At 39.1% G+C, this 27,340-nt stretch overlaps 1 protein-coding gene across 7 annotated transcripts in view; it reads left to right on the top strand.

The window, feature by feature from the left end:
- Positions 1-27,340, top strand: part of greb1l (GREB1 like retinoic acid receptor coactivator) — a 348,236-nt gene that overhangs the window by 145,117 nt on the left and 175,779 nt on the right. For 6 of the 7 annotated variants that reach the window (XM_072570400.1, XM_072570404.1, XM_072570403.1 and 3 more), the window contains exon 2: positions 21,485-21,602. The exons of the other annotated variant lie outside the window; for it this stretch is intronic. In XM_072570400.1, the coding sequence (XP_072426501.1) occupies positions 21,567-21,602 (36 nt within the window). In that variant the 5' untranslated portion in view covers positions 21,485-21,566. The remainder of the gene's footprint in view (positions 1-21,484; positions 21,603-27,340) is intronic. 7 annotated transcript variants of the gene reach the window in all.

The raw sequence follows: 27,340 nt of genomic DNA, 5'->3' as shown, positions 1-27,340 counted from the left end.
TCTACCACCTCTGCTGGCAATACTTTCCAGGTACCCATCACCCTCTGTGTAAAGAACTTTCCAAGCATATCTCCCTTAAACTTTACCCGTCTCAATTTGAACTTGTGACCCCTAGTAATTGAGTCCCCCATTCTGGGAAAAAGCTTCTTGCTACCCATCTGCCTATACCTCTCATCATTTTGTAGACCTCAATCAGGTCCCCCCTCAACCTCTGTCTTTCTAATGAAATAATCCTAATCTACTCAACCTCTCTTCATAACTAGTGCCCTCCTTACCAGGTGAACCTCCTCTGCACCCTCTCCAAAGCATCCACATAATTTTGGTAATGTGGCAACCAGAACTGTATGCAGTATTCCAAATGTGTCTGAACCAAAGTCTGATACAATTGTGACATGACCTGCCAACTCTTGTACTCAGTACCCCGTTCGATGAATGCTGTATGCTTTCTTGACCACTCTATCGACCTGTTTTGCCACCTTCACAGTGCAATTAACCTGAACACCCAGATCAAGTGAACTCTAGGTTTGAGAAACATCCATGCCATGCAGAACATTTCTTTTTGACTTGAAGATTCTTTAATTGGCCAGCTATAGATGGAGTATTGTGAGTCAACAAAGAACTTCCATAGTCGTGAATGTGTTTGATTCACACAGCTGCCACTTTTCATTCTAATTGCTTGGGAAAAGACAAAATGGGGAAATAGATTAAATTAGATTAGATTACTTACAGCGTGGAAACAGGCCCTTCAGCCCAATACGTCCACACCAACCCTCCGAAGAGCAACCCACCCAGACCTATTCCCCTACATTTACTCCTTCTCCTAACACTACAGGCAATTTAGCACGGCCAATTCACCTAACCTGCACATTTTTTGGACTGTGGGAGGAAACCCATTGGACATTGTTCCAGTTTCAATATTGGGAATGATTAGCACATGGACTGAAATGGTTCAAGATGGCAGCTCACCATCACTTTCTTAAGCACGATAATAAAAAGGGATGGGCAATAAATGCTACCCAGCCAGTGATATCCACATCCTGAAAGCCTGTTCATAAAATCCAGTCTGAGCTTCTGATGCTTCTAGTTGAACAACTTATTTTGATAATGTATTTCTGATAACGTACTTCTAAAGGAATTTGTGTCTTCAGGCAAATCTGTCCGGCATATGAAAGGCCCTTTTTCACCCATTTATCTTCTATCAGAAGGTAGAGTTCTCTGTCACAAACTGCTGTATGTGAGATTTAAATCCAAATCACATCAAGTAAAATATCAGGTAGCATTGACATTGTGCAATAAATTGCAACTAAGACCCCCATCTCCAACATAGTAACGCCGTATTTCGGCCCACTGAATAAAATATTTTCTAAATCACAGTACCTAACTCTAATGAATTGAATAAAAGGTGTGAACCTAGTCGTATCCAAAAGTGTTGTTTGTTTAATTCTGCATTTGAATTAATTCATGAGACTTTGCCCAAATAACGCAGTTCTATTTTTGACTTGTCTGCTGCTGATTTGTTGTTCAACTTTGGAGATATCTAGCTTATAGATTTGTGTAATTTTTTAAGTTGACCCTCACTCCATAATCTTGCAAGCTAAATGTCAGCTGTGATTAACTAAACGAGTGACCATCTCTAGACTTTCACCAATGTCATTTGCACCAGATATTGGGAGATTTGATGAAAAAACAGATACAATAGAGCCTGTGTCATTTAATTTTCTATCCTTTGTCAGGAAGTGTTCAGACTGTTGTACATCAGCCAAGACTGATAACTCAGCAATATAAAAGATTGTGGGACAAATCTGCATCACATCATTCTGAGACCAATGCCCACTACAAATAAAGATGATCTTTTGTTTGGTTTTTAAAAATGACACTTCTTAAAATAGGACAAAAAAGGCTATAATTTCAGTGATATTATCCACCATGTTACTAACACCCCATTTATTTACCACAATAACAGCCTTGACTTCAATGTGTTAATGACAAATTGAATGAGATGGCGTTGTTACTTCTGGGCAGCAGTGTTAGAAATGCAGGTCCCTTTAAAGCTCAAAAAAGTAATCTCAAGAGTTGATTGAAAGCATATGTTGCTCAATAGACTTTTGCATTTGAGAGCTGAGTTTTTGATAGGGCCATTGTGACACAGTGTTAATGTCCATGCCTCTCAGCCAGATTCAGCATCACCTGCTCCAGAAGTATGTCTGAACCAGTTGATGTTAAAAATGAGAGTTGTGTTTCTGGAGGGCTTGTATACTGCAATGGTGTGCATCGACCTCAAGGTTAGAAGTCTGTGCCTAAAATATGATAGCAAAGGAGGGAAGACAAAGAAAACAGCATAATTCCTGTTTTTGCAGAGTTCCCAGTTGGACCCACATGATCAATGACAAAAAAAAGAGTGAAAATATGGACTCTGGTCAATTCTTTGAAAAAGCATGTTGTGGAGGAGCTATTTTTGGACTGGGGTGGACAAAGTTAAAAATCACACAACACCAGGTATTGACACTGTAATCGTTTGCTATAAATTCTGTGTCTTATCATCCTGCTCCACAACTACCTGATAAAGGAGCAGCTCTCTGAAAGCTAGTGCTTCCAAATCAACCTGTTGGAGTATAATCTGGTGTTGTGTGATTATTTACTTTGAAAAAGCATAGTTCGGTTTAGGCTTTATCCTTACCAAGAAAACTGAAATTAGAAATAAAATATTTTTGGCACAGAATGTAACAAACCTTGACACGGAGAAGGGATTAAGATTCCAAAACAATTTATGGACAGAATTTACAAAAAGGATAACTTATTGGAAGCCTATAAGGCATGGTTGCTATTGGATGAATTTGATGTTAGACCTTCAATCCAGAGGGAATAAAATAGCATGGAGTTTGAATTTCTTTAGTCTTTCATATAATCTATCAAACTAGAAACTCTAGAGTTTCTGCTGGAATTTAAACAATTAGATTGTGCACAAATCTCTCACAGAAGACTTTTAGTTCTGACAGTGTTTATTTTTGAACAAGTGACTGCTGCCCTGACAAAATGTTTCGGGCCATTATTGTTTCCAGCTACCTTTGCAGAACATGTTGTCGGGTGACACAGAGAACAGAAGATACCATGATTATTGACTCTGAGTCAAAGAAGCCCTTGTCATAGGCAATCACAAAAGGGTGAAATTGCTGAAATACGTTTCCAGGATGGATATATGCTGTTTCTTGGATGCATTTCCTGATGAGAGTAAAATGCACTATTAGGGTGGTCGTTGACAACCAGTGACTCCCAGAAATCTATTGGGAATAGTTCATAGATATTTCCAGTGTGACTCTGAATACACAATGACAGGAATTGTCCCATGATAAGAAGTCAAGTATATGAGGCAATTCATAAAACAGATGATTTTGAGGGTGAACATGATAAGGATGAACAGCAAAGAAATAGTGTTAGTGACCAAAAACTTAAGTCGGCCTGTGAGTATCTCAGTTATTGATTAATTAATTAATATCATATTAGATAGTGGCTGCACCTGAACAATATGTGGCATTAAGAGTCTGAAAACTTATTTGGATACCTTGGACAACATAAGACAAAAAAAAGTCAAAGAATATGAAAGCTGTACCCACTTTCAATTTGGGATGATAATTTGTTATAATTTTTAAGAGTGACTGTTCCCTGTGAAATTTCATTACTTCATAACATTAATGTTATTCAGAGTAACTTACCATTCCTACAGAGCAAGTCTTGGGAAAAGAAAGAAAATGCATTTCAGCATGGAAAAAAGCAAAGTATTTGTATTTGTTAAAGCAGGATTCTGGTATTATATTCCATTAAGGAAATATGGAGCTTCTTGTCAGGAGATCCAAGAAGTGTTAATGACCTCTGCAGGTCGTAGTCAGAATGATTCGAAGAGGATTATATTGGAGTTGCATAAAAAATTTACTCATTCTTACACACAAAAATTAAAGCTACCCTACTAAAGGGTACAGGAGTCGTTGGTTAAGTTATGAATTATTTGTAAAACAGATCACATCACAATATGATATATATTTTAAATATCAGAAGACCACTTATGCCCAGGTATAAGTGTTGCTTTAGCCTGACTGTAGTAGCCATGGATCTGAAGATATGGAAAAAGGATCAGAATGTCTACTTTTAAATTTTGTGGATATGGCAGCCGATTTCAAGAGTTCCATAGTTCTAAATAGTATGCATATTCAAACTTGAGTGAACAGAGTCACAGAAAGTTGAGTTGGTGCAGACTTTGGGAACCAGAAAATGCAGTTCCGGTACAGAATCAGGGGATACATTTAGGAGGAGAAGGTCGCCCACTATGGAGCAAATCTCTAGCAGACCTGCTGATAGGAGTAATCCAGGGAGATCGTAATATGAGCAAAGAGGCTGCAGCTGGACAAGGTGACTGGGTACCATAGATAATGGAGAGTCTTGCCAGACAATTGGTAAAAGCAGAAGATTCCCATGATCAGGAAGTGTTAGTGGCTACAAGTAGAATGGAAAATATTTTTGCCTGTTGTATTACCCTAAGAGTTACAGAACTGGAAATAATTTGGAGTATATTTGGAACCTGATGACAGAGGTCATCCTGCTTTGACATATAGGAACTTTTCCATATAGATCCACCGATAAGGTCAAGACTAGATTTGTTGCTAGAGGCTTTGATGAACACTTGGAGGAAAGAGAGATTAAGGTAGAATGTCCTACTGCTAGGAAGGCAGTTTTGAAAATCTGTTTAGCCATTCTAAGTAACGCTGTATCGTTATCAAAACAGAGTTCCTGCAGGGTAACCTGCATTAGAGGGAAGTCTTCATACAGCTTCCTGAAGAAGCACGAAGCATAGATGGGAAGCTCTGGAAATTTCATCTATGGGTTAAGTGTCATCTATGGGATAAATGTCATTTCTCGCATGTAGTATTTTTCAGTAAGGATAATTCTGTTAATGTCGGAATGTTCACAACTGAAGGTGGATCCAATGATGTTCTGTTGGCATTATAATGGAAAACCTTTGAACATCTTTATGATGCATGTTGCTGATTTTCTGTTGGAAGCACAATGACTATAAAGAAAAAGTTATCAACTGAATCATCAGTGTTACTACTAACTAGGTTGGTATGATGGAAAACAAATCTTATTATTTCTGGAGTCTTCATGAAAGTAAAGATTTTATAAAGCTCACCTGATTTTGTGAGTGGCCAGCTCTCTTAATTAAAAAGTCTCTGACTTAACAGTTAAAAGTCACAGCTTAAAATAACTATTTTCATCAGGTTTACAGTGGGTTTTGACTGCAGAGAACAAAGAGACCATTCCTAAGCTAGGGAAGAACTGAACACTTCTCCCTCTTTCTGTAATTTGTTTCCAGCTCCAGTCTGTTCAGTTACCTGAGAATCAATGTCATTTTTGGCAAGCAAATTGGTCTCCGTCATTAGTCATGGTACTAGTCTATAGATCAATCAACTTCTTGTTGCCAGCAAAAACTGTAAATATATATCCCTTCAGCTCCAAATTGTCCACAACCTAACTTCAATTACTGCTTGTTTAACAGCTATTTATAATGCCTGCCAAGGGTGTCAGGTTACTTGCTTTCAAAGCAGCAACCACTTTCAAACATTGTTTATTAAATGAACTCATTTTGATTCCAGTCCCCAGCTTTTAAAAAGACAAAATAAAAAGGCACGATCCTTGCATTAGGAAGATATTCAAAATAAGCAATGAGGCTTCTGAAGGTTTTAAATATGCGAGATTGGAAAATAAACAGGATGATTCAAATGTGATTCTACACACAGAGCCGTATGTGGAAAAATCATATCTTTTGCAAGCAGTCATACCAGATGTGGACAGAAAGATGAGGCTGCTACCAAGGCTAAGGTAAAACAGCTGATGAGTTTTATTGGACGTATGGTTAGGCAAACAGACCAGATACAGGTTTTGAAGATCTGCAACTTTAGTCTGGCTGTGAAAATACGAAAGATGGAAGAAAAAGGAAGCATATGTAAGGTTTAGGAAACTGAAATTAGACAAGGCATGAAGAATTGAAAGGAAGCAGGAAAGAATTTAAACAACAAATTAGGAGGGCTAGAAGAGGATGTATATTTGGACCAAGAGGATAGCTAGGGAAAAAACAGATATATTCAAAGACAAAAGATGGGTAGAGTTGGAGCAAGTTGGTGAATTTCTTAATAAATACTTTGCATCAGTATGCACCAAGGAGAAGGACATGCATGGTGATAAGATTAGGGTAGAACGTCATGGTGGCTCAGTGGTTAGCACTGTTGACTCACAATGCCAACCTCGGGTGACTTTCTGTGTGGAGTTTGCACTCTCTCACCATGTCTGCGTGGGTTTCCTCCGGGTGCTCTGGTTTCCACCCAGAATCCAAAGATGTGCGGGTTAGGTGAATTGGCCGTGTTAAATGTCTACAGTGCTCAGGGATGTGTAGATTGAGTGCATAAGTCAGAGATTAAATGTCGGAGAATGGGTCTGGGTGGGTTACTCTTCGGAGAGTCAATGTGGACTTGTTGGACCAAAGGGCCTGTTTCCACACTGTAGGGATTCTACTCTATATCTAGAGAGCAAATGATGCATAAAAAAATGAAAGCAAATGGTGAAATGTATGCTGAAGTTGTCAACTTTGAGTGATTCTAAAGATGAAATTGATCATTTTTTTTGAGTGATACAATGTATATAAATCCTGGCATTGGATTTTCCAATACAGGAGGATTTGTGATATGCTTTGTGGGACAAAATGGAAAAGTTACTTCTTGTCATGGGAAGGAAAGAAAATATAAGAGTAGTGAAGAGCCCATTAGCCATTGAAACTCTGGCAGTACTTAAATGTTTTTGTCTACGATCTTGGAATACTCTGTAAAAGGGATTGAAAGAGCAATATCAATAGTGTGCTATGGAGATACTTGGGCTTTTGTGAGCTGATGTTAAAAAAAAACACCCAATAAATATATTAGATAGAGATTAAGACAGATATGGCCACTTTAAAGCAGATGCAAGAGAGGCAAGAAATCTCTCTGCTAAGTTGGGTACATAATAGTCATTAACTAAAAGATTGTTCCCTAAGAGGAAATCCCCCACAGAGAAATTGTTAAAGGTTCTAGAAAAAGGATGGCTTGCTGTGAAACCCTGGAATTTTTAAAATGTATTAATATGCTAGTGTATAAGTCAGTCCATTTTAAGGTTTAAACAGGTCATCTCCAGAATATTTTGAACTCATTAGATGTTGGTTTTATTACAACATGGCGGTGGACCCTTCTGCTATTAAACGAAGCACTCAGAAAAGCTCACCTTGCCTCGTAATCTGTTAAAGTATGAGTGGCAGAGAACTACCAAATGCCACTATTAAAAGAAAAAAATATCAATTTATTCTTTAACTCGAAAAGAAAAGTGGACATTGAACAACAACTATTTACGACTCTCAGCCTCCTTTATTTTAAATGCTTGTTATATGTCTCCAACTTTAAAATGATATTGTATTCCAATAAAAGCCAGTATTAAAATTACATCAATTTAATTTCAAAGCCACTCAGTGGCTGATGTTGGTGTCTGTCTCCCTCAAGCTGAAGATTTCCCTGGGTCGTCTTCAGTCTTTTGCTGCAGAGATGTTTCATATGCCAAAGATAGCTTTTATAGAGAGTGTTTTGCCAGCAGTTACTCTGTCAATGGCAGTTGGTCTCACTTCTCACTTTCAAAATGTCCGCTTCTTTATACCCCTAACATTGGATCATCTCATTGTTTCGAAGTTGGCAAAAATAATACATTCAAACTTGATTCAGTTTTATATCCCAGGGCATAATTTAAACTGATTGGCTAAATTCAAATGGTTGTCAAAACAGCAAAGAAAACTCAAGTATTTGTTTCACAGTCAAATGTTACATATTTTCAATTTTCCAATATACTCTGAGACTGTCAGTCAATCACAGAACAGGTGCCTGCAAGCTCTCAGTGCAAAACAGCTTTCACTCTTGCTTAAAGTACAGTACACGACTTCAACTTCATAACAGTATTAATGAGCTGAATTCTCCGCTTCCAACTCCATTTCGATTGAGACCCTCTCACTCATGTTTGACGGTCTGTGTTGCTCTTAACTGGCTTTTCATGTAAATTAATTAATTAGAAAACACAGGTGATTTACTGGTGGTGGTTAATAGATTTAAAAAAATACAATTGGTTATTTGGTGATGGGACAGTAGTTATGTCCCTGCCTCTGAAACAGGAGGTTTGGGTATGAGTCCCACCTGTCTTGGTGTGTATTGTAATAAGTCCAAATAGGCGACTAAAGTAGCAAGATCTGAGTTCTTAAATGAGACTTGTATGAACTGGAGTGTGTTATTTCCTCTACCAACTCCATTTTGACTTAGTCCTTTCCCTTTTTTTCTAACCCTCTCTTGATTGTTGTTATTTTTACACTGCCCTTTTTACACTACTTGTTACACTGTCTTTGATGGGTTACACTTGGGTTAACTTAATTAGTGACACCATTTACAGTACTCAAACACCCGAGAGAATTTCCATTTCTATCACATGTATAGAGTTGACTTAACTGTTGCTTTCAATTCTCATCCTTAAGAATCTGATCATCGCTTTACTGAGAATTCACACCTAATCTAATAAATCAGAAAAAATAGTAAAAACACGCCAACTACACAAATTCAATTGTTAGCTTTGAATTTGTAAAACTTATAACAATGTCTTTTAAATGTTTTGAATAGTATATAAAAACAGTAACAAATTTAAATTCACCCAGGAGTTGCATTGGAAGCTGGTACTGAGGCAATCATGACAATTAAAAAGCAGCCCACATATTGGTTTATGTTAAACTAATTTCTTTTCTTGAATAATCCAAATCTTCTACACGTAGGTTTGTGTTGACATTTAAGTCCTTGGTGGCAGTAAGCCACAAGTGCCTTGGGAATTGAATTCTGAGTAACTATAAACAGATGTGAACTTCAAGTATCACAACAAGGAAAGTGAGCTTCAACCACTCTGTTGTGCAAAAGGGAAAATGCCAAAGTTCTGACTTATTAGACAGGATTGATTTTATTTTATTGCTTTGAGACATGGAAAGAACTTGTAAGGACAGCATATAAGGTCAGGGAAATTGATAAGGTTTACAGATTTGAATTGGAGATGCCGGTGTTGGACTGGGGTGTACAAATCACCATTGTTAACAGCTAACCCGAGAATGCAACTTTAAAAAAAAGGTTTTGTGATTTACACATGAAAGAAGTGAAACTATCACTATATTCTTACAGATGAAAGGCTTAACAGACAATCAGTTTTTCAATGTATAATTTCAGTTACATCACACTGTAAATTTTTGCTATAAATTCTGTGTTACGATCGAGCCCTCCACTATCACCTGATGAATGAGCGTCGCTCCGAAAGCTAGTGCGTTTCCAATTAAACCTGTTGGACTATAACCTGGTGTGTGTGATTTTTAACTTTGTACAGATTTGAAGATTTACAATATGATGACGGTATCCCAGTGCATGTAAGTGTTTGAAAGGAAGGATTAAAATTAAAGGATCAGGGTATTAAGAAGAATATAGCATTTGTGGTAAGGAGTCCAAGGTCTTCGATTTCAGCAAATAAAAGTACTAAAATGCCATTATCTTCTGGTTAAAATGTTCAGTGTGACAGGTTCAAGGTAGTGGATGAGATGAAGCATTAGACCTTAAAAAAAGCATGATAGTTTGAAAAAAACATGTTTTCACCAGGACGAAGGACCCGATACCCAGCATGAGCAAAACCAATGTAGTGTACAAAATCCCATGCAAGGACTGCACAAAACACTACATCGGACAAACAGGAAGACAGCTAATGATCCGTATCCATGAACGCCAACTAGCCACGAAACGACATGACCAGCTACCCTTAGTAGCCACACACTTAGGTGACAAGCAACATGAGTTCGACTGGGACAAGCCAAACAGAGAACAGCCAGGGAATTCCTAGAGGCATGGCACTCATCCACAGATTCAATCAATAAGCACATCGACCTGGACCCAATATACCGGCCACTGTAGCGGACAACTGGAACTGACAACCGGAAGTAGCAGGTACAAATCACTATAAATGCCGGAGGAAACATCACAGAAGCGCTTCACAGGAGGCTCCCAAGCACTGAGGATGTCACCTAGACAGGGGACGAAACGTCTGCAACACAAATTCCCAGCTCGGCGAACAGAACCACAACACGTTTTCATTATAAACACTGATGACCACCATGATCATTTAGGCAAATGTATCTGCACTGAGTAGCAATTTCCTCTGTGATTTACCTCAATCCCATTTCCCTTCCCCTTCAGTGCTCAGTGGTTTTAACTGGAGATGGTGTTCTGTTACAATTCATTTTTCTTCCCATATTCGTGCTATATGCCATAATGGAGTGTCTATCAAATGTAGTGGTCTAGTTAATATCTAAACAAATTTAGACTTGGCTTCAGGGAGGCACATCTCCTTAGACGAGAAATGATAAATGATCTCTTTAAAAGTTGAGTGTTTATAGTTAGTGGGATGTCTTGGAGTTTCCATTTAAAACTAATACAAAGTATGAGGTTTTCAATGGCAAGAATTTAACCTAGACCTTGCTGTCTGTTTATAAAGTGCTTTGAGGAGATAATATTGATTTGCAAAGTTAAGGTAAAATAAATGTTATTACTTCAAGACTCGTATTCTCATTGGAGTTGATGTCTGATATGTCAGAAATATTTTAATTTATGTGAATTACGTTATATTGTTTATTTTAAAGAAGAGAAATAGTTTGCTCATTACTAGTTAATATGTTTGGGAAGGGAGAAGTACAGCAAGAGCAGCTTACGTAAGTAACTATTTCAGTTGGCTTTACCAGTTGGTTACTTAAAGCTGCAACTCACAAGGAAAGCATTGATTTCACAGACAGAACATTAATAGAAAATTATTGGCATAAATTAACAAGGTTTTTCCAAAAAAAGTAACACGTCAACATACGCATAGTCATCAACCTACACACCTTGTACAGACTGGTGTGGCAACAGCTGATGTGTTTCTATTGTACATGAAAAAAGCCAAAACATTTTAAGCAGCAATCCTACATACTGTATCTTAGATCTCATACTTAAATTTCATGAATGCCAGTGTTTGCTGCTGTAGGATCAACACTTTTTTTTCCCCCAGCTAGCTGCTTAAGTTAATGTGGCCCTGAGCTAGAGATTGCACATTCATTGCATGGAATCTATGAGGCAAATTTCCTTGGATCCCAGTGAGCTATGTATGCCATTATTGATCTTGTTATTGAAGTGGAATGGTTACCCATAAGCCTTCCCACCCAATTTAATCAGGGTGGTGGTGAAACGTTGGTGGGTTCCCATCAACCACTCTCCTGCCCAATTAAATGCCCTCCCACCCCCAAACTTATTTTGAGTTGGGTATTCCTTTTTATGGGAAAGAACAAAAGCTGTGGAACTCAGAATTGGCTTAGGTTTATGAAAATCTATGCAGAGAATATTTAAGAAATTAATCTTTTAGGTGATGGAAGACATAGGAGAGGACATTAGCAGCAGCTAACAACTTTCATTTGTTATTCGTTTTTGCACTAAAATTCCCCAAGACGCTTCACAGCATGGAGTGGGAGAACAAAGAATTAAATATAGACATCCTATAGCTAGCTTATAGGTGTTCATTGTAGGCAACATCTTAATGATGGAAAACAGGTTTTACCAGGTTTTATTAGAACCTAGGTGGCTGAGATCATGGCCATAAATAGGATAGTGGTAGTAAAGTGCGAGTCAGATATACAAAGAGCTTGTCAAATAGATTATTGGAGTCAAGACAGTGAGTAACCGAAGTGTTAAGGATGGTTTCAGTGGTGGGTTGAATAAGTTAGGGACAGTGTTGGCAAAGTAATGGTGACAGATATGGGTAATCTTTGTGAGCTATGAGCTGCAGACTTACATTACTGTTGTACTTGGGGGAATATTCCTGGAAGAATGTCCAATGGAGTTATATGGGTGGAACTTAGAAATAAGAAAGGGATGATCACCTTATTGGGATTGTACTATTGGTCCCCCTGTAGTCAATGGGAAATTGAGAAACAAATGTGTAAGGAAATCTCCAACATCTGTAAGAATAATTGGGATCTAATGGTAGGGAATTTTAACTTCTCAAACGTAAGCTGGGACTATCATAGTGTTGAGGGCTTGGATGGAGAGGAATTTGAGTGTGTACAACAACATTTTCTGGTTCAATATTTGGATGTACCTACTAGAGAAGGAACAAAACTTGACCTTCTCTTAGGAAATAAGGCAGGGCAAGTGACTGAGGTGTCAGTGGGGAAGCACTTTGGGCCAAGTGATCATAATTCTGTTAGTTTTTAAATCATGATGGAAAAGGATAGACTTGATCTAAAAGTTAATGTTCTAATTTGGAGGAAGCCCAATTTAAATGGTATTAGGCAGGAACTTTCAAAAGTTGATTGGGGGAGGCTGTTTGCAGTTAAAGGGAAGATTGGAGAGTGGGGGACTTCAAAAATGAGATAACAAGAGTTCAGAGACAGTATGTTCCATCAGTGCAAAGGGCAAGGCTGGTAGGTGTAGGACTAGAGAAATTGAGGTTCTGGCCAAGAAGAAGAAGGAGGCACATATCAGGTATAGAAAGCTGGGGTTGAGTAAATCCTTAGAACAATATAAAACAGTAGGACTTTTACTTAATGAGGCGAGCAAAAAAGGAGACATGAGATAGCTTTAGCAAATGGAGTTAAGGAGAATCCCCAGAGATTCTATAAATACATGAATGGTAAAAGACTATCTAGGGAGAGAACAGAGTCCCTTAAAGATCAACGAGGCTGAATATGTGTGGAGCCAGAGGAGATGGGTGAGATACTCAACAAATATTTTGCATTGGTATTTCCTGTCAAGAAGGACCATGGAAGCTAGGGAACTTTGGGGAAATAAATAATGTCTTGTAAAGAGTCCATATTACAGAGGAGGAGGTGCCGGAGGTCTTAAATTGTGTAAAAGTTGATATATTTTCCAGGACCTGATCAGGTGTATCCCAGAATTTTGTGGGAAACTAGGGACCCTTAATATAAATATCATAACATCAATAGCCAAGGCTGAGAGTCCAGAAGATTGTAGAGTGGCTAATGTGGTGCCGTTATTTAACAAAGGTGGTAAGGAAAAGCTAAGGAACTATAGACTGGTGAGTCTGCTGTCAGTGGTGGGTAAGTTGTTGGAGAAGATTCTGAAGAACAGGATCTACATGTATTTGGAAAGGCAAGGACTGATTAGAGATAGTCAACATGGCTTTTTGCATGGGAAATCATGTCTCACTAACTTGCTTGAGTTTTTTTGAAGCGGTGACAAAGAGGATTGATGAAGGCAGAGCAGTAGACATCGTCTATATAGACTTCAGCAAGATTCTGCATAGCAGACTGGTTAGCAAGCTTAGATCACATGGAATCCATGGGGAGCTAGCCATTTGGATACAAAATTACCTTGAAGGTAAGAGACAAAAGGTGGTGGTAGAGTGTTGTTTTTCGGACTGGTGTGCCACAGGATCAATGCGGGGTTCACTGCTTTTCGTCATTTATATAATTGATTTGGATGTGAACATAGGAGGTTTAGTTAGTAAGTTTTCAGGTGACACCAAAATTGGAGGTGTAGTGGACAGTGAAGAAGGTTACCTCAGACTGCAATGGGACCTAGATAAGATGGGCTAATGGGCTGAAGACTGGCAGATGGAGTTTAAATTAGAGGTGTTACAATTTGGGAGGGTAAACCAGGAGTGGACTTACACAGGTAATGGTAAGGTCTTGGGGAGTGTTGCTGAACAAAGAGACCTTGGAGTGGAGGTGCATCGTTTTCTGGAAGTGGAGTCACAGGTAGCAAAGTGATGAAGAAAGCATTTGGTATGATTGCCTTCATTGCTGAGTGCATTGAGTGTAGAATTGGGAAGTCATGTTACTGCTGTACAGGACATTGGTGAGGTCATTTTTAGAATACTGTGTTCAGTTCTGGTCTCCCTGTTATAGGAAAGATGATATTAAATTTGAAAATTTAAAAAGATTTTCAAGAATGTGCTGGGGTTGGAGGGTTTTATCTATAAGGTGAGGCTGAATAGGCTGGGGCTGTTTTCCCTGGAACTGTCAGAAGCTGAGGGGGGCATTATAAAGATTTATAAAATCATGAGGGGCATGGATAGAGTGAATAGTCAATGTATTTTTTCCAGGTGGGGGCAGTCAAAAACTAGATGTTTAAAGTGAGAAGGGAAAGATTTAAAAGGAATCAGGGAGCTATCTTTTTCAGTCAGAGGCTGGTGCTGCCAGAGGAGGTGGTAGAGATGATACAGTTATGTCATTTATAAGGCATCTGGATAGGTATGTGAATAGGAAGGGTTTAGAGGGATGAGGGCCAAATGCTGGCCAATGGGACTAAATCAGTTTAGGAAACATGGTTGGTGCAGGTAAGTTGGACCAGAGAATTTCTTTCTGTGCTGTGTAACTCCATGACTTTGTGACCATATCTACCTCCTACTTGAAAATATTGAATGTTTCAACTCAATTGTTTTCTTTTGTAAAGAATTCCACATGCTCACCACTCTCTGGGTGAAGAAATTACTCCTCATCTTAATCCTAAGTAGCCTACCTCATTTCCATAGACAGAGAATCCTGGTTCTGGACTCCCTGGTTGTCAGGAGCATCCTTCCTGCGTTTATCCTATATACTCCTGTGAGAATTTTATAGATTTTTATGAGATGGCCTCCCTCAATCCCATTTGTTCAAACTTTAAGTGAATATAGTCCTAATTGATCCATTTTCTCATTATTAGCCAGTTCTGTCAACCTTTTTGCATTCCCTCCATTGCCAGAATATCCTACCTCAGATAAGGAGACCAAGACTGCAGTACTGGTATGGTCTCACCAAGTTCCTAAACAACTGCAGCAAAAGATCCCTACTTCTGTACTCAAGTCTTCTCACTATGGCAGACCATTTGCATTCTGCACTACTTGCTGATCTTGCACGATTATTTTCACCCAGGTCTTGTTGGACCCTTAGAACTAAGTGGCTGGGTGGGATAAAGTGCTATTATTGATTTGATGTGGAGGTGCCAGTGTTGGACTGGGGTGGACAAAGTTAAAAATCACACAACACCAGGTTATAGTCCAACAGGTTTATTTGGCAGTAGTAGCTTTTGGAGCGCTGTTCCTTTATCAGGTTGCTGTGGAGCAGGATCATAAGAGACAGAATTTGTAACAAAAGATCACAGTGTTGTGCATGCAACTGACACGAGATATTGAACAAACTTAGATTACTGTTAAGTCTTTCATCTTTTAGAATGGGTTGCAGGTTTTAGTTCATCAATATGTAAATCCCAGAACTTCTTTTAAGTCTGGCACAACAATCACCAGACAGGGATGTTCCCTCCCAGTCGGGGAACACTTCAGCAAGCTGGGCCATTTGGCCTCAGATGTTCCAGTGACCATCCTCCAAGGCGGACTTCGGGATACACAACAATGCAGTGGCCAAGCAGAGTCTGATAGCCAATTTCGGTACCCATGAGAATGACCTCAGCCAGGACCTTGGGTTCATGTCACACTACAGGTGACCCCACTACACTATACATGCTCACACATACAGATAAGCACACACTCTTACATACTCACACACTCACACAGACTTTCTTTCATACACACAGTCTCTCTCAGGCGCATACAAATAAACCCCCTGAGAGGTGCACACATGCAAACACACACTCTCAAGTGCACTCAGACGCACACACTTACACACTCACACTCACACACACACACACAGACACACTCTCTCTCTCTGTCTTCCCCCCGCCATCCCTACCCCCCTCACATGCATGCACACATATAAGTCTATGGGGTGAATTTGCATTTGCAGAATTATAATTTCAGATACATTCTATTTTGTTCAAAAAGCACACATTCTGCAGGCAGTCAATCCATGTAACTTTTTATAAATTCCTACTTTGGAAATAGAACCTCACACCTTTCATGCATTATCTGAGCTGAGATGTCACCTTTTTTTATAAAACCTCAAGTTATCTCGAGAACATGATTTAAAAGAAGTTCTAGGATTTGCATATTAATGAACTAAAACCTGCAGCCCATTATAAAAAAATGAAAGACTTACTAGCAATCTAGGTTTGTTCAATATACCATTTCAGTTGCATGCATGACACTGTGATCTTTCACTATGACTTATGTGTCTTATAATCCTGCTCCACAGCTACCTGATGAAGGAGCAACGCTCCAAAAGCTACAACTTCCAAACAGTTATTGATTGCACATGGTCCACTTGTATCAATGTAGACTGGATATGCTATGGATCTCAGCTGCTAATATTCTGAAAGTGAAATAAGTGGATATAAAGCACTCATGTTTGAATTGAATGCTGCAATTGTGCAACTTACTATTCAAGAATTAATTCGAGGTTGGTAGAGTCCAGACTTGGCATCCTATAGACACTTAAAAATGTGTTGCTGGAAAAGCGCAGCAGGTCAGGCAGCATCAAAGGAACAGGAGAATCGACGTTTCAGGCATAAGCCCTTCTTCAGGCTTTATCCTATAGACACTGACAAGGGTAGAAGGAAACCTTAAGTTTTGCTAATGTTGGGGTATAAGAAACTTGTGGTCATTTAATGTTAAATGTTTGTACAATCTTTCCAGATGTGTGATACAGTGAAATGAGTGAGCAATCCCATGAAATCCAAGAAGTATTTGGCTACAGTAGGAGATGGTGAATGTACTTTCCACTAAAAAAAAGATAATGCAAGGATGAAGTAGCAATTTCAAAGCTGTGCATTGTAGAATTTGAATCAGAAAAAGGAATTTGGAAGTTTTATTTGAACAAATTACAAATCTTATGTGGTGATAATTTTAGAATGTCTGTATAAAAATGTTTGTTTTTTATCATGACTTTCAAGACTAATTGGTTCTTTTTTGAAATATTGTTACTCTGTTGCTAAATTAGAGAATATGGAGCTGCAGAATGTTGTATATTGCATAACTCTTACCCCCCCACCCCCCCAAAAAAAATCTTGAATTGAATGAGACTTCTTGGCCATTGGCCTTAAAACAATACAGATTAATATCTAGACTATTTCAAATATGGGGCATGCAGCTCAACTTGTAAATTGGAAATATCAATGTTTTAGAACATTTCAAGCAGAATATTTTGTCCACTTATTTCTGAACTTCCCCAAAGTGGTTACCACTGGGCACAAGGAAGACAATGAGCATAATGATTGAGAAATTCCTTGGATCTTCTCTCTCTTTATTTGCATTAATAATTGAAAACAGCAGTGGAAACCCTGTAAGGTCTAAGAACATGATTGTATTTAATATTAATTACATAAAAGTGTATGGCAGCAAAATTAAAATATTACAAATCACAAACCTGCTGAAATATTTTTGGTTCTTGCTTTCTACACTAAAATTGCAAATGCCAGGAGTGCAGGAACAGAAAACCGAGGGAAAGCAGAAAATGGAGACAAGCGAATAATTGGATCACAGGAGGGGATTTTGAGTTATATAACATGGAAACAGACCCTTTGATCTAACTAGTCCATGCTGATTATGTTCCCAAACTAAACTAGTCCCACTAGCCTGTGTTTGGCCATATCTCTCCAAACCTTTCCTATTCATGTATTTACCAAAATGTGTTTTAAATGTTGTAACTGTACCTGCATCGATGACTTCCTCTGGTAGTTCATTCAACACACGAATCAGTCCCTGTGTAAAAAAAAGTTGCCGCTCATGTTCTTTTCAAATCTTTCTCCTCTCACCTTAAAAACATGCCCCGTAGCTTTGAACTTGCACACACTAGAGAAAACTATTCACCTATCTATGCCTCTAATGATTTTATAAACCTCTAAAAGGTCAACCCTCAACCTCCTAAACTCCAGTGAAAAAGTCCGATACAGTGTAATTTGAGGAAATTTCACTTGGTGGGATTGGCTGCGTGGTTTTAATCGTCCTGAGAGAGAGGGGAGAAAGGAGGAATTGGCGTACAAATTGCTGTAGAGTATGAGCGATAACAGTGGAGAGAAAACTTGCTCAGTGAGTATTGGTCTGTGAAAGATAATTTTTTCAATTGTGAAATTGATATCTAGGAAATGGAGGTGGGAGAGGAGGGTTTTGGTTGTGTGTGATGATTGGGAATCGCCTCTGTGGATTTGTGGAATAGGAGGGGGCAAGAGCAAATTTAAAATGTTGCAGAATGAAATTAGTATCAGTGGCAATGTTTTGGTAATTTTTCATGAACTCTTCTTACGAACTTCTGGTAGCAAGTGGGAGGCCCAATTAGAAATACACTTCTAAAATTCCTAAAACATAACTGTTACCTCATGTGGATCTCGATTCTGCAGTATATTGTCGATTGATTTGTATTTCTTTGCTTCATTGACATTTTTACTTATTTTTTCTTATTGAAAAACAGAGGTCACTCTAAGCGAAAATATAACCAATGGTAAAATAATCATAAGTGGCATTATGAAAGGCAGTTTCACTCATCAGAGTATTCAAGGAATCAGAGAAACTATAACAATTTTTGGTCTGCTAGTCTAATGCCACATTGGAGGTATCTGTTATGATCTCTATTTCTCTGCTCTTTGCCTGCATGTTTTTTTTTAAATATATGATTTCGTCTTAAATATAATGATTCATTTGCTTATAATATTCGTAGCTGTTTGATCGTATAGAAATTTAGTATTCCTGAAAAAGACATTTAGTTGAAGCTTTTTGTCTTGTACTCAAGATAGTTCATAAGAAATATGACATACTGCATGAAAGAGGCTGCTTATTGTTGGCAAGTGACTTATGAATGGTAAATATGTTGCCATGGAGAATGTACCAATTATTGATTGGCTAACTTTGTTTTGAGATGTAACTGGACAATATTTGCTAAATAATCCAGAGTGTACGAAGGACTGTGCTGACAATCAATTCACTTTTATTCGCTGGACTTGCTATCCATGCCCTATGAGATAGAGGTCCCTTATTCGGCAGTTGCTATCAAAGAAATATTCTGCAAGTTGCTGAATTCTCTCATGTATATGGCACACATTGCTGCCATGGCATACCAGTGAATATTTCAGGTGGTAGATAAGGTGCCATTTATGTGGCTACATAGTCTGAGTAAATATTGAGGTTCTTAAATGTACTTAACAAGGGAAGTAGTCTCTATTCCATTATACCCCTGACTTATTCTTTTTCATTGGTGGAAAGACTTTGTGGAGACAGAAGGTGAATCATTTGCCTCAGAATTTCCAGCCTTTGACTTGTTTTCATAGTCGTACTTATGTGGCTGGTCAGTTAGGTTTCTGGTCTGTGATAATCCCATGGTTTATGATGAAGTTCAGTGATGATCAAGGACAAATCAAACATGGCCATTGCCTAGCGCTCATGTAGCCTGAATGTTACATTTCATTTTCAGCTGACGCCTGACTGTCTTAAGTCATACTGCATACAAACTACTTCAAATCACCTGAACACTTTACATACAATGATCCATGAAATCCTCTATTTTTTATTTATGTTGCAGGGAAAGGCATTGATGAAATAAAATTAAGATAGTTGATCTTAGGACATACCTCTGAGCAACTTCTGCTGTAATGTTCTGGATCAGGAGTGATTGGATTTAAACAACCACAGCCATCTTCCTTTGTACTAAATATAAATGTAACCAGTGGACAGTTTCTTCCTGATTCCCATTGATTCCAATTTTGCTAGGGCTTCTTGACAGTGTTGAAGAAAACTCTCGAGACTCAGACCTTGCGAACTGATTAGTTTATTACACGATATATCGTGGGGAATTCACCGTCCTAACTGTGGCTCTGTGTTAATCCGAAGTACATCAGGATACTACAGGATTATATAGAGAAAACAGATAGGAGCTGATTGTTAATTACACAGTTTGGCGTGCTTACAAGTTGGTACTAAATTAGAGGTTAGTTGTTAAGTTCAAAACTAAAGCACTATGTTGCATTCTACAAGTGGACAGATCAAATGGTATCACCACCTGCTCTAGTTACACAGATTGCTAATATTAAGCAGAGATATCCATAATTGGCTGAATGACCATGAAGAGGCAATAACTAGAGAAGGAAGGGGACTAATTGGAAAGTCAATGTCAGCTTGACTGGTTCATTCAGCAAAGGGAGAAGACAGCTTGAGAAGGAAGATAAGGACAACCTTTCACATTACCTCATAGTAAGGAATGCATAGCCAGCATAGTTCTGGCTGGGGATACAAACTGGAACTCTCAGCCGAATCAGGAAAATGGCTTCCAGGCAAATAATGTTAACTTTTCCCCAACAAATAGTCAAATGCTCCCTTGATATCACTCACACCTCACTTCTAGAGCACAGGTCTTTTTGAGATTGTTTCAACTATCCATGTATTTCAGTCTGCCTCTGAGTTGTCCTGGGGAATGTCAAGCTGTTAGTGATTAGGAGCTGATTAGAAATACTGTTGACCCATTCCATCATTTTGCTGATGATTGAAATCAGGCATGTGAACAAAACATGGAGAAAGTGAGGACTGCAGATGCTGGAGATCAGAGCTGAAAAATGTGTTGCTGGAAAAGTGCAGCAGGTCAGGCAGCATCCAAGGAGCAAGAGAATCGACATTCGGGCATAAGCCCTTCTTCAGGCTTTCCTGAAGAAGGGCTTATGCCCAAAACATCGATTCTCCTGTTCCTTGGATGCTGCCTGACCTGCTGCGCTTTTCCAGCAGCACATTTTTCAGCTGTGAACAAGACATGGGCAACTTGATCCACCCAGTGACATTGGCCATCCAATAGGACAAGTGGCCTGCAGGAATTCTAATCAGATTATTTCCTTCAGAATGATTTAACTTTGTGTTCTTAAAGCATTCAGGTTGCTATGTTGTAAGTGGCATATTTTCCATTGAAAATTTCTGTGGCAGCCTTTGTAACTGTCTTTTCAGATTTAGGTGTTTCTGACAGATGTTCCTCCGAAAACCAGAAACAAAGAAATTTAACTGTGATCTCATATAAACATTTACATGCTTGCACTATGTGTTTTGATAGGAAAGAGCTGAATGACTAGTGCAAATCTGAATTTTCAGTTGTAGCTGCAGGGTAGCAAAGTGGCTCGGTGGTTCGCACTGCAGCCTCACAGTGGCAGGGACCGGCGTTCAATCCCAACCTTGGGTGACTGTGTGGAATTTGCACATTCTCCCTGTATTTTTGGGTTTCCTCTGGTGCTCTTGGTTTCCTCCTCAGTCCAGACATGTGCAGATTAGGTAGATTGGCCATGGGAATTGCATGGGATAGGGTATGGGTTGGGTCTAGGTGGGGTGCTGTTCAGGGGGTTGATGTGGACTCGATGGGCCAAATGGCCAGCTTCCACACAGTAGGGATTCTTTGAATTTGAGAGCTAATTCAGCTAGGCTGAAGAAATATGTGGTTCTTTTGCTTATTTCATGATCTTTGGTTTTCTTTGTTTAGGACGCATAGTTTCTGCCATTGAGAAGATTTACTGACTGTGGAGGTTCCCCTCTACTTTTCCACTTGTCACCTAAAAAAATGAATGCATTTCCAGAAGGTTGATTTGAAAGAAAAAGAGGTAAAGAGAAAACTAATTCCTGTAATCCTTGCTACTGTTTTACATATTGTACTTTGGTAATATTGAACTTGAAATTTGTTGGAAAAAATGGCACATTTTGACAAATGTTTGAGATTGTTAATCTGAGGTAGATTGAACACATTACAGGACCAAAAGCCTGAGGAATTTGCCAACCATGTACCTTTCAGGACAATTGAAATACTAGTGAAGGGAGAAGAATGTTTTCAATGTATGGGAGGAAAGTGCTGATTGTTTGGCAAGTGGACTTTGCTTGTTAGAGACTGTGCTATAGCGAACGCACCAGTTTACAACAATTTACAGTTAACTGTCAAGGTTTATTTAAATCTTAAATCAGGAAGCTTGACTCTGGCTCATGTCTCAGGATAATGCCTTGACCAGAGAATAGTTGTCATCTTTGTTTTGAGTTCAGAAGATATTTACATCTTGTTTCTGTTTGTCAAGAACAGAACCCAGTATATTTATATATGTAGCTTCCAGCAAATGCAAGTGTACCACAACTGTGAGCTTGACTGACAATTTTGAATTGGTTGTGAGCATAATTATTTGCACATTCAGGATTATCTGGTAAATGTTGGCCAGTGGTGGAAACACATCTAATTTTGGGTCCTGTGTTGCAAGATTTGCAAAAGTGTGTTATTTGGGTATGGTCAGCGGTTTGCTTGTTGTGAACAACTGAATGCATATGTGTTTGATACAATGAGTCAGTCTCTGGGTTGTATAGCCAACGTGCCTAATTTCAAACTGGCACTGAAATGCCTTACCATGAGCCCTATTTTATCACAAACTTCCAAGTACTCAGAGAAAGTAGGGACTGCAGATGCTGGAGATCAGAGTCAAAAGGTATAGTGCTAGAAAAGCACAGCCGGTCAGGCAGCATCTGAGGAGCACGAAAGTTGACTTTTCGAGAATAAGCTCTTCATCAGGAATGTGGGGGGAGCTGAGAAACAACTGGGAGGGGGTGGGGCTGGGGGGGGAAGGTAGCTGGGAAAGCGATAGGTAGTTCAGGTTGGAAGGTGATGGGGGATAGGTCAGAGTGGAGGGTGGAATGGATAGGTGGGAAGGAAGATGGACAGGTAGGACAGTTCAAGAGGATGGTGCCAAATTGGAGGGTTGGATCAGGGATAAGATGGGGGGAGGGGAAATCAGGAAACTGGTTAAATCACATTGATCCCAGGTGATTGGAGGGAAAATAGCCCCAGCCTATTCAGCCTCTCCCTGTAGCTCAAACCTCCAACTCTGGCAACATTCTTGTCAATCTTTTCTGAACCCTTTCAAGTTTCACACCACCCTTCCTACGTCAGGGAGACCAGAACCGAATGCAGTATTCCAAAAGTGGCCTAACTAATGTCCTGTTCAGCCACAACATGACATCCCAACTCCTATACGCAATGCACCGACGAGCAAAGGCAAGCACACCAAACACCACCTTCACCTTCACCTGCAACCCTACGTTCAAGGAACTATGAACCTGCACTCCAATGTCTCTTTGTTTAGCAACATTCCCCAGGACCTTTCCATTAAGTGTTTAAGTCTGCCCTGACTTGCCTTTCCAAAATGCAGCACCTTACATTTATGAAAATTAAACTCCATCTGTCACTCCTTGGCCCATTCACAAAAACACCATGTCAACCAACTACTGTTTACTTTGTTACTCTAGGCCAGTTTTGAATCCAACTTGCCATAGATTCCACAACTTTTACTCTTGTGATCAGTGTGCCACGTTCAATCTTATCAAAGGTTTTACTGAAATTATTACTGGCTACATCAAATGCACAAATCTCATCGACTGTCCTTGTTTTGCAGTCAGACATAGTTTTGCTTTAAGAAGTATGTAATGACTGTTTTCTTAGTCTGTGTGATTTAGATGAAGATTAATCTTGCCCTTCAATTTTTTTCCATTCTCCACAACTGAGATTAAGCTACATAGTCCATTCTTGCATTCCTTCTTCAAAACTGATATAATGTTATATGTGGTCCAGTCTTCTGGCACCATATCTGAAGCCAGAGGGGATTGCAAAATACTGGTCAGAACCTCCTCTCTTCTCATTTCCTTTGCAGTCTGCAATGGATGAAGCAATGCTGTAAACATCTATCAACCTCCTCCCTCACTGTGCACAGGTTGTCCTTATGGTAGCTCATTGGCCCTGCTCTTTAGTTATTAATTTGCAGATGCTGTATTTAAAAAATAACTTCGAATTTTCCTTGATTTTGCTTGCCACTATTTTCCACATTCTCTCTTTGTTTGCTGAAATTCCTTTGTGTTTTCAACTATTGGTTGCCTGAACCTATGTTGTTAAGTCCTGTAATTTCAAGGTCATCCAGCTGCTAAGCAACAAATTTTAATAAAGATGCAAGTTTGAGCAGGAGGGAGGGACTGACCTGAAAGGTTAAAATTGTTAATCTGCATTGACATGAGGCACATTGGATAAGAGGAGTATTGCTCTTATTCTGGAAATGGTACTTGAGTTATTGATAGTGACATACAAAGTCAATTGCTTTTATGTGTTTAAAATTTTGGATTGAGGTATTTTATGCAAGCACATGACTGCAGCTGTGAACTACTGTTGTGTAGAATGATTTTACCCATTGGTAATTCAGGTATTAAATATCAAGACAAAAACTTGTTCATATATACTATATAAACTAAATATCAAACAAAGTTGTACATTAAACCACATCGAGATACAAGGCTACTGTAGATGGCTAGAAACTTGGCCAAAGAGCTGGATTTTAAGGAGCTTTATAAAGGAAGACAGCGAAGTACAGAGATGAAGAAGTTTATGAAGGGAATATCATCTTCGGACATGATAGTTGAAGTGGAGATAAAATTAATTGGCACTCGACCCTGCTCTGCCATTCAACAAAATCATGGCTGTTCCTTTTGTGGACTCAGCTCCACTTACCCACCCACTCACCATAACCCTTAATTTCTTTACTGTTCAAAGATCTATCTGTCTTTGTCTTAACATTCAGCAAGGTAGCCTCGACTGCTTCACTAGGGAGGGAATTCCACAGATTCACAACCCTTTGGGAGAAGAAGTTCCTCCTTGACTTAGTCCTAAATCTGCTCCTCCTTATTTTGAGGCTTCGCCCCGAAGTTCTGGTCTCATCTGTCAGTGGAAACAAACTCCCTGCTTCAATCTTATCTATTCCCTTCATAATTTTATATGTTTCTGTAACATCCCCCCTCATTCTTCTAAATTTCAATGCATACAGTCCCAAACTACTCAATTTCTCTTCATAAGCCAACCCTCTCAACTCTGGAATCAACCTAGTGAAACTTCTCTGCACCAGCTCCAGTGCCAGTACATTCTTTCTCAAGTAGGAAGACCAAAATTGTACATAGTACTCCTGGTGTGGCCTCACCAGTACCCGATACGGATGTGGCATAACCTCCCTGTTTTTAAACTCCATTCCTCTAGCAATGAAGAACGATACTCCATTTGTCTTCTTAATTGCCTGCTAGACCTGCAAACTAACTTTGTGATTCATGTACAAGGGCACCCAGGTCCCTCTGCACAGCAGCATGCTGCAATTTTTCTTCATTTAAATAATTGTCCATTTTGCTGTTATTCCTACCAAAATGGATGAGTTCACATTTACCAACATTGTACTCCATCTGCCAGACTCTTGCCCACTAACTAAACCTGTCTATATCCCTCTGCAGACTTGCAGTGTCCTCTGTACACTTCGCTCGACCACTCATCTTAGTCTCATCTGCGAACTTTGACACACTACACTTGAGCCTTAACTCCTAATCATCGATGCAAATTGTAAACAATTGTGGTCCCAACTCTGTCCATTCTAATTCATTACATGGAAATACACCTGTTGGACTATAACTTGGTGTTATGTAATTTTATGTAACTTTGTCCACCCCAGTCCAACACCGGCATCTCCACATCGTAAATGCGCTATCTGTAACGCTGTGCACCTTTATCTTATGCAGCAGCCTTTGTGTCAGCATCTTGTCGAATGCCTTCGGGAAATCCAAATACACTACTTTCACCCGTTGTCCACCACACTCGTAATGTCCTCAGACAATTTCAATTTAATTCGTTAGCCCTGACCTGCCTTTCATGAACCCATGCTGTATTTGCTCAGTGGGACAATTTCTATTCAGATGCCTCACTATTTCTCTCTTAATGATAGATTAAAGCATTTTTCCCACAACAGAAGTTAAGCTAACAGGCCTATAGTTACCCACCTTTTGTCTATCTTTTTTTTAAACAGTGAAATTACATTTGATGTGTTTCAATCTGCCGGAATCATCTCAGTGTCCAGTGAATTTTGGTAAATTACGATGAGCACATTTGCTAATTCCCCTGCCATCTCTTTTAGTACCCTGGGATACATGCTATCAGAACCAGGAGATTTGTCTGCCTTTAGCCCCATTAGCTTGTCCAACCCTACCTCTTTAGTGAAAATGATCGTTTCTCGGTCTCCACTTGTCATAGCCTCCTGATGTGAAGACCAACACAAAATATCTGTTCAACTTGTCGCCCATTTCCTGATTTCTTATTATTAAAACCCCAATTCTCATCCTCTAAGGGACTAAGGTTCACCTGCTGCTGTTTTTCATTTTATATATTTGTTGAAACCTTTGCTGTTTATGTTTGTATTCTGAGCTTGTTTACTCTCATAATCTATTTTACCTTTTTTACAGCTTTTCTCGTGGCTTTCTGTTGACCTTTAAAGCTTTCCCAATCCTCTAGTTTCCCAGTAATCTTTGTCACTTTGTATGCATTAGCTTCCAATTTGATAGCCTCCTTTATTTCCTTAGTTATCCATGGCTGATTATCCCTTTTCCTACAGTCCTTCCTTTTCAGTGTACTTTTGCTTGGCACTGTGAAACATCGCTTTGAAAGTCGTCCACTGTTCCTCAATTAACTCACCATATAGTCTTTGTTCCCAGTCTACTTTAGTCAACTCCCCCCTTATCCCATTGTTGTCTCCCATGTTTAAGCACAAGACACTGGTATTGGATTTGACCTTCTCACCCTCCATCTGTATTTTAAATTCAACTAAACTGTGATCACTCCTTTCGAGAAGATTCCTAACTATATGATCATTAGTTATTTCTGTCTCAATACACAGAACCAGATTAAGGAAAGTTTGCTCCCTCTTAGGTTCCATTATATGGAAACTATCACAGACACATTCTATGAATTCCTACTAAAGACTGTCTTTACTGACTTGGTTTGACCAATCAATATGTAGATTAAAATCTCCCGTGATAATTGCTGTACCATTTTTAAATGCTTAATTTTTACATGTTATTCTTTGTTTATTGCCTACCCTATTGAATCTTAACAACTGCATCAGAAGAATGTTTGTTTTTCAACATTCTCTCTTTTTCTGTCCCACCTGGTTTCCACTCCGCTTAGTGCTTCACTGCACTAGTAGCTGCACTTAGCTGCTCAGCTGCCTTGCTTTTTATTTACTATCTTGATTCTCTTTTTCTTAAGCCCCCACCCACTCTAGCTAGCTCAGAGCCTCCCCTTAGATTCCTATCCCTCTGCCAAACTATTTAAGGTCCATCCAGTGCTAGCAAAACCACCTGAAGAATGTTGGTCCCATCACTGCTTGGGTGAAGACCATTCATCTTGAATAAGTCCCACCATCCCCAGAAATGGTCTCAATTATTCAGAAATCTAAAGCCCTCCCACCTAACACCACTTCCCAGCGACATATTAAACTGCCTAATCTGTCAATTG

The sequence above is a fragment of the Chiloscyllium punctatum genome, chromosome 5, assembly GCF_047496795.1.
Source record: "Chiloscyllium punctatum isolate Juve2018m chromosome 5, sChiPun1.3, whole genome shotgun sequence".
Classification (NCBI taxonomy): domain Eukaryota; kingdom Metazoa; phylum Chordata; class Chondrichthyes; order Orectolobiformes; family Hemiscylliidae; genus Chiloscyllium; species Chiloscyllium punctatum.
The sequence above is the reverse complement of the archived record's forward strand: the minus strand, read 5'-3'. Positions and strand labels throughout refer to the sequence as shown.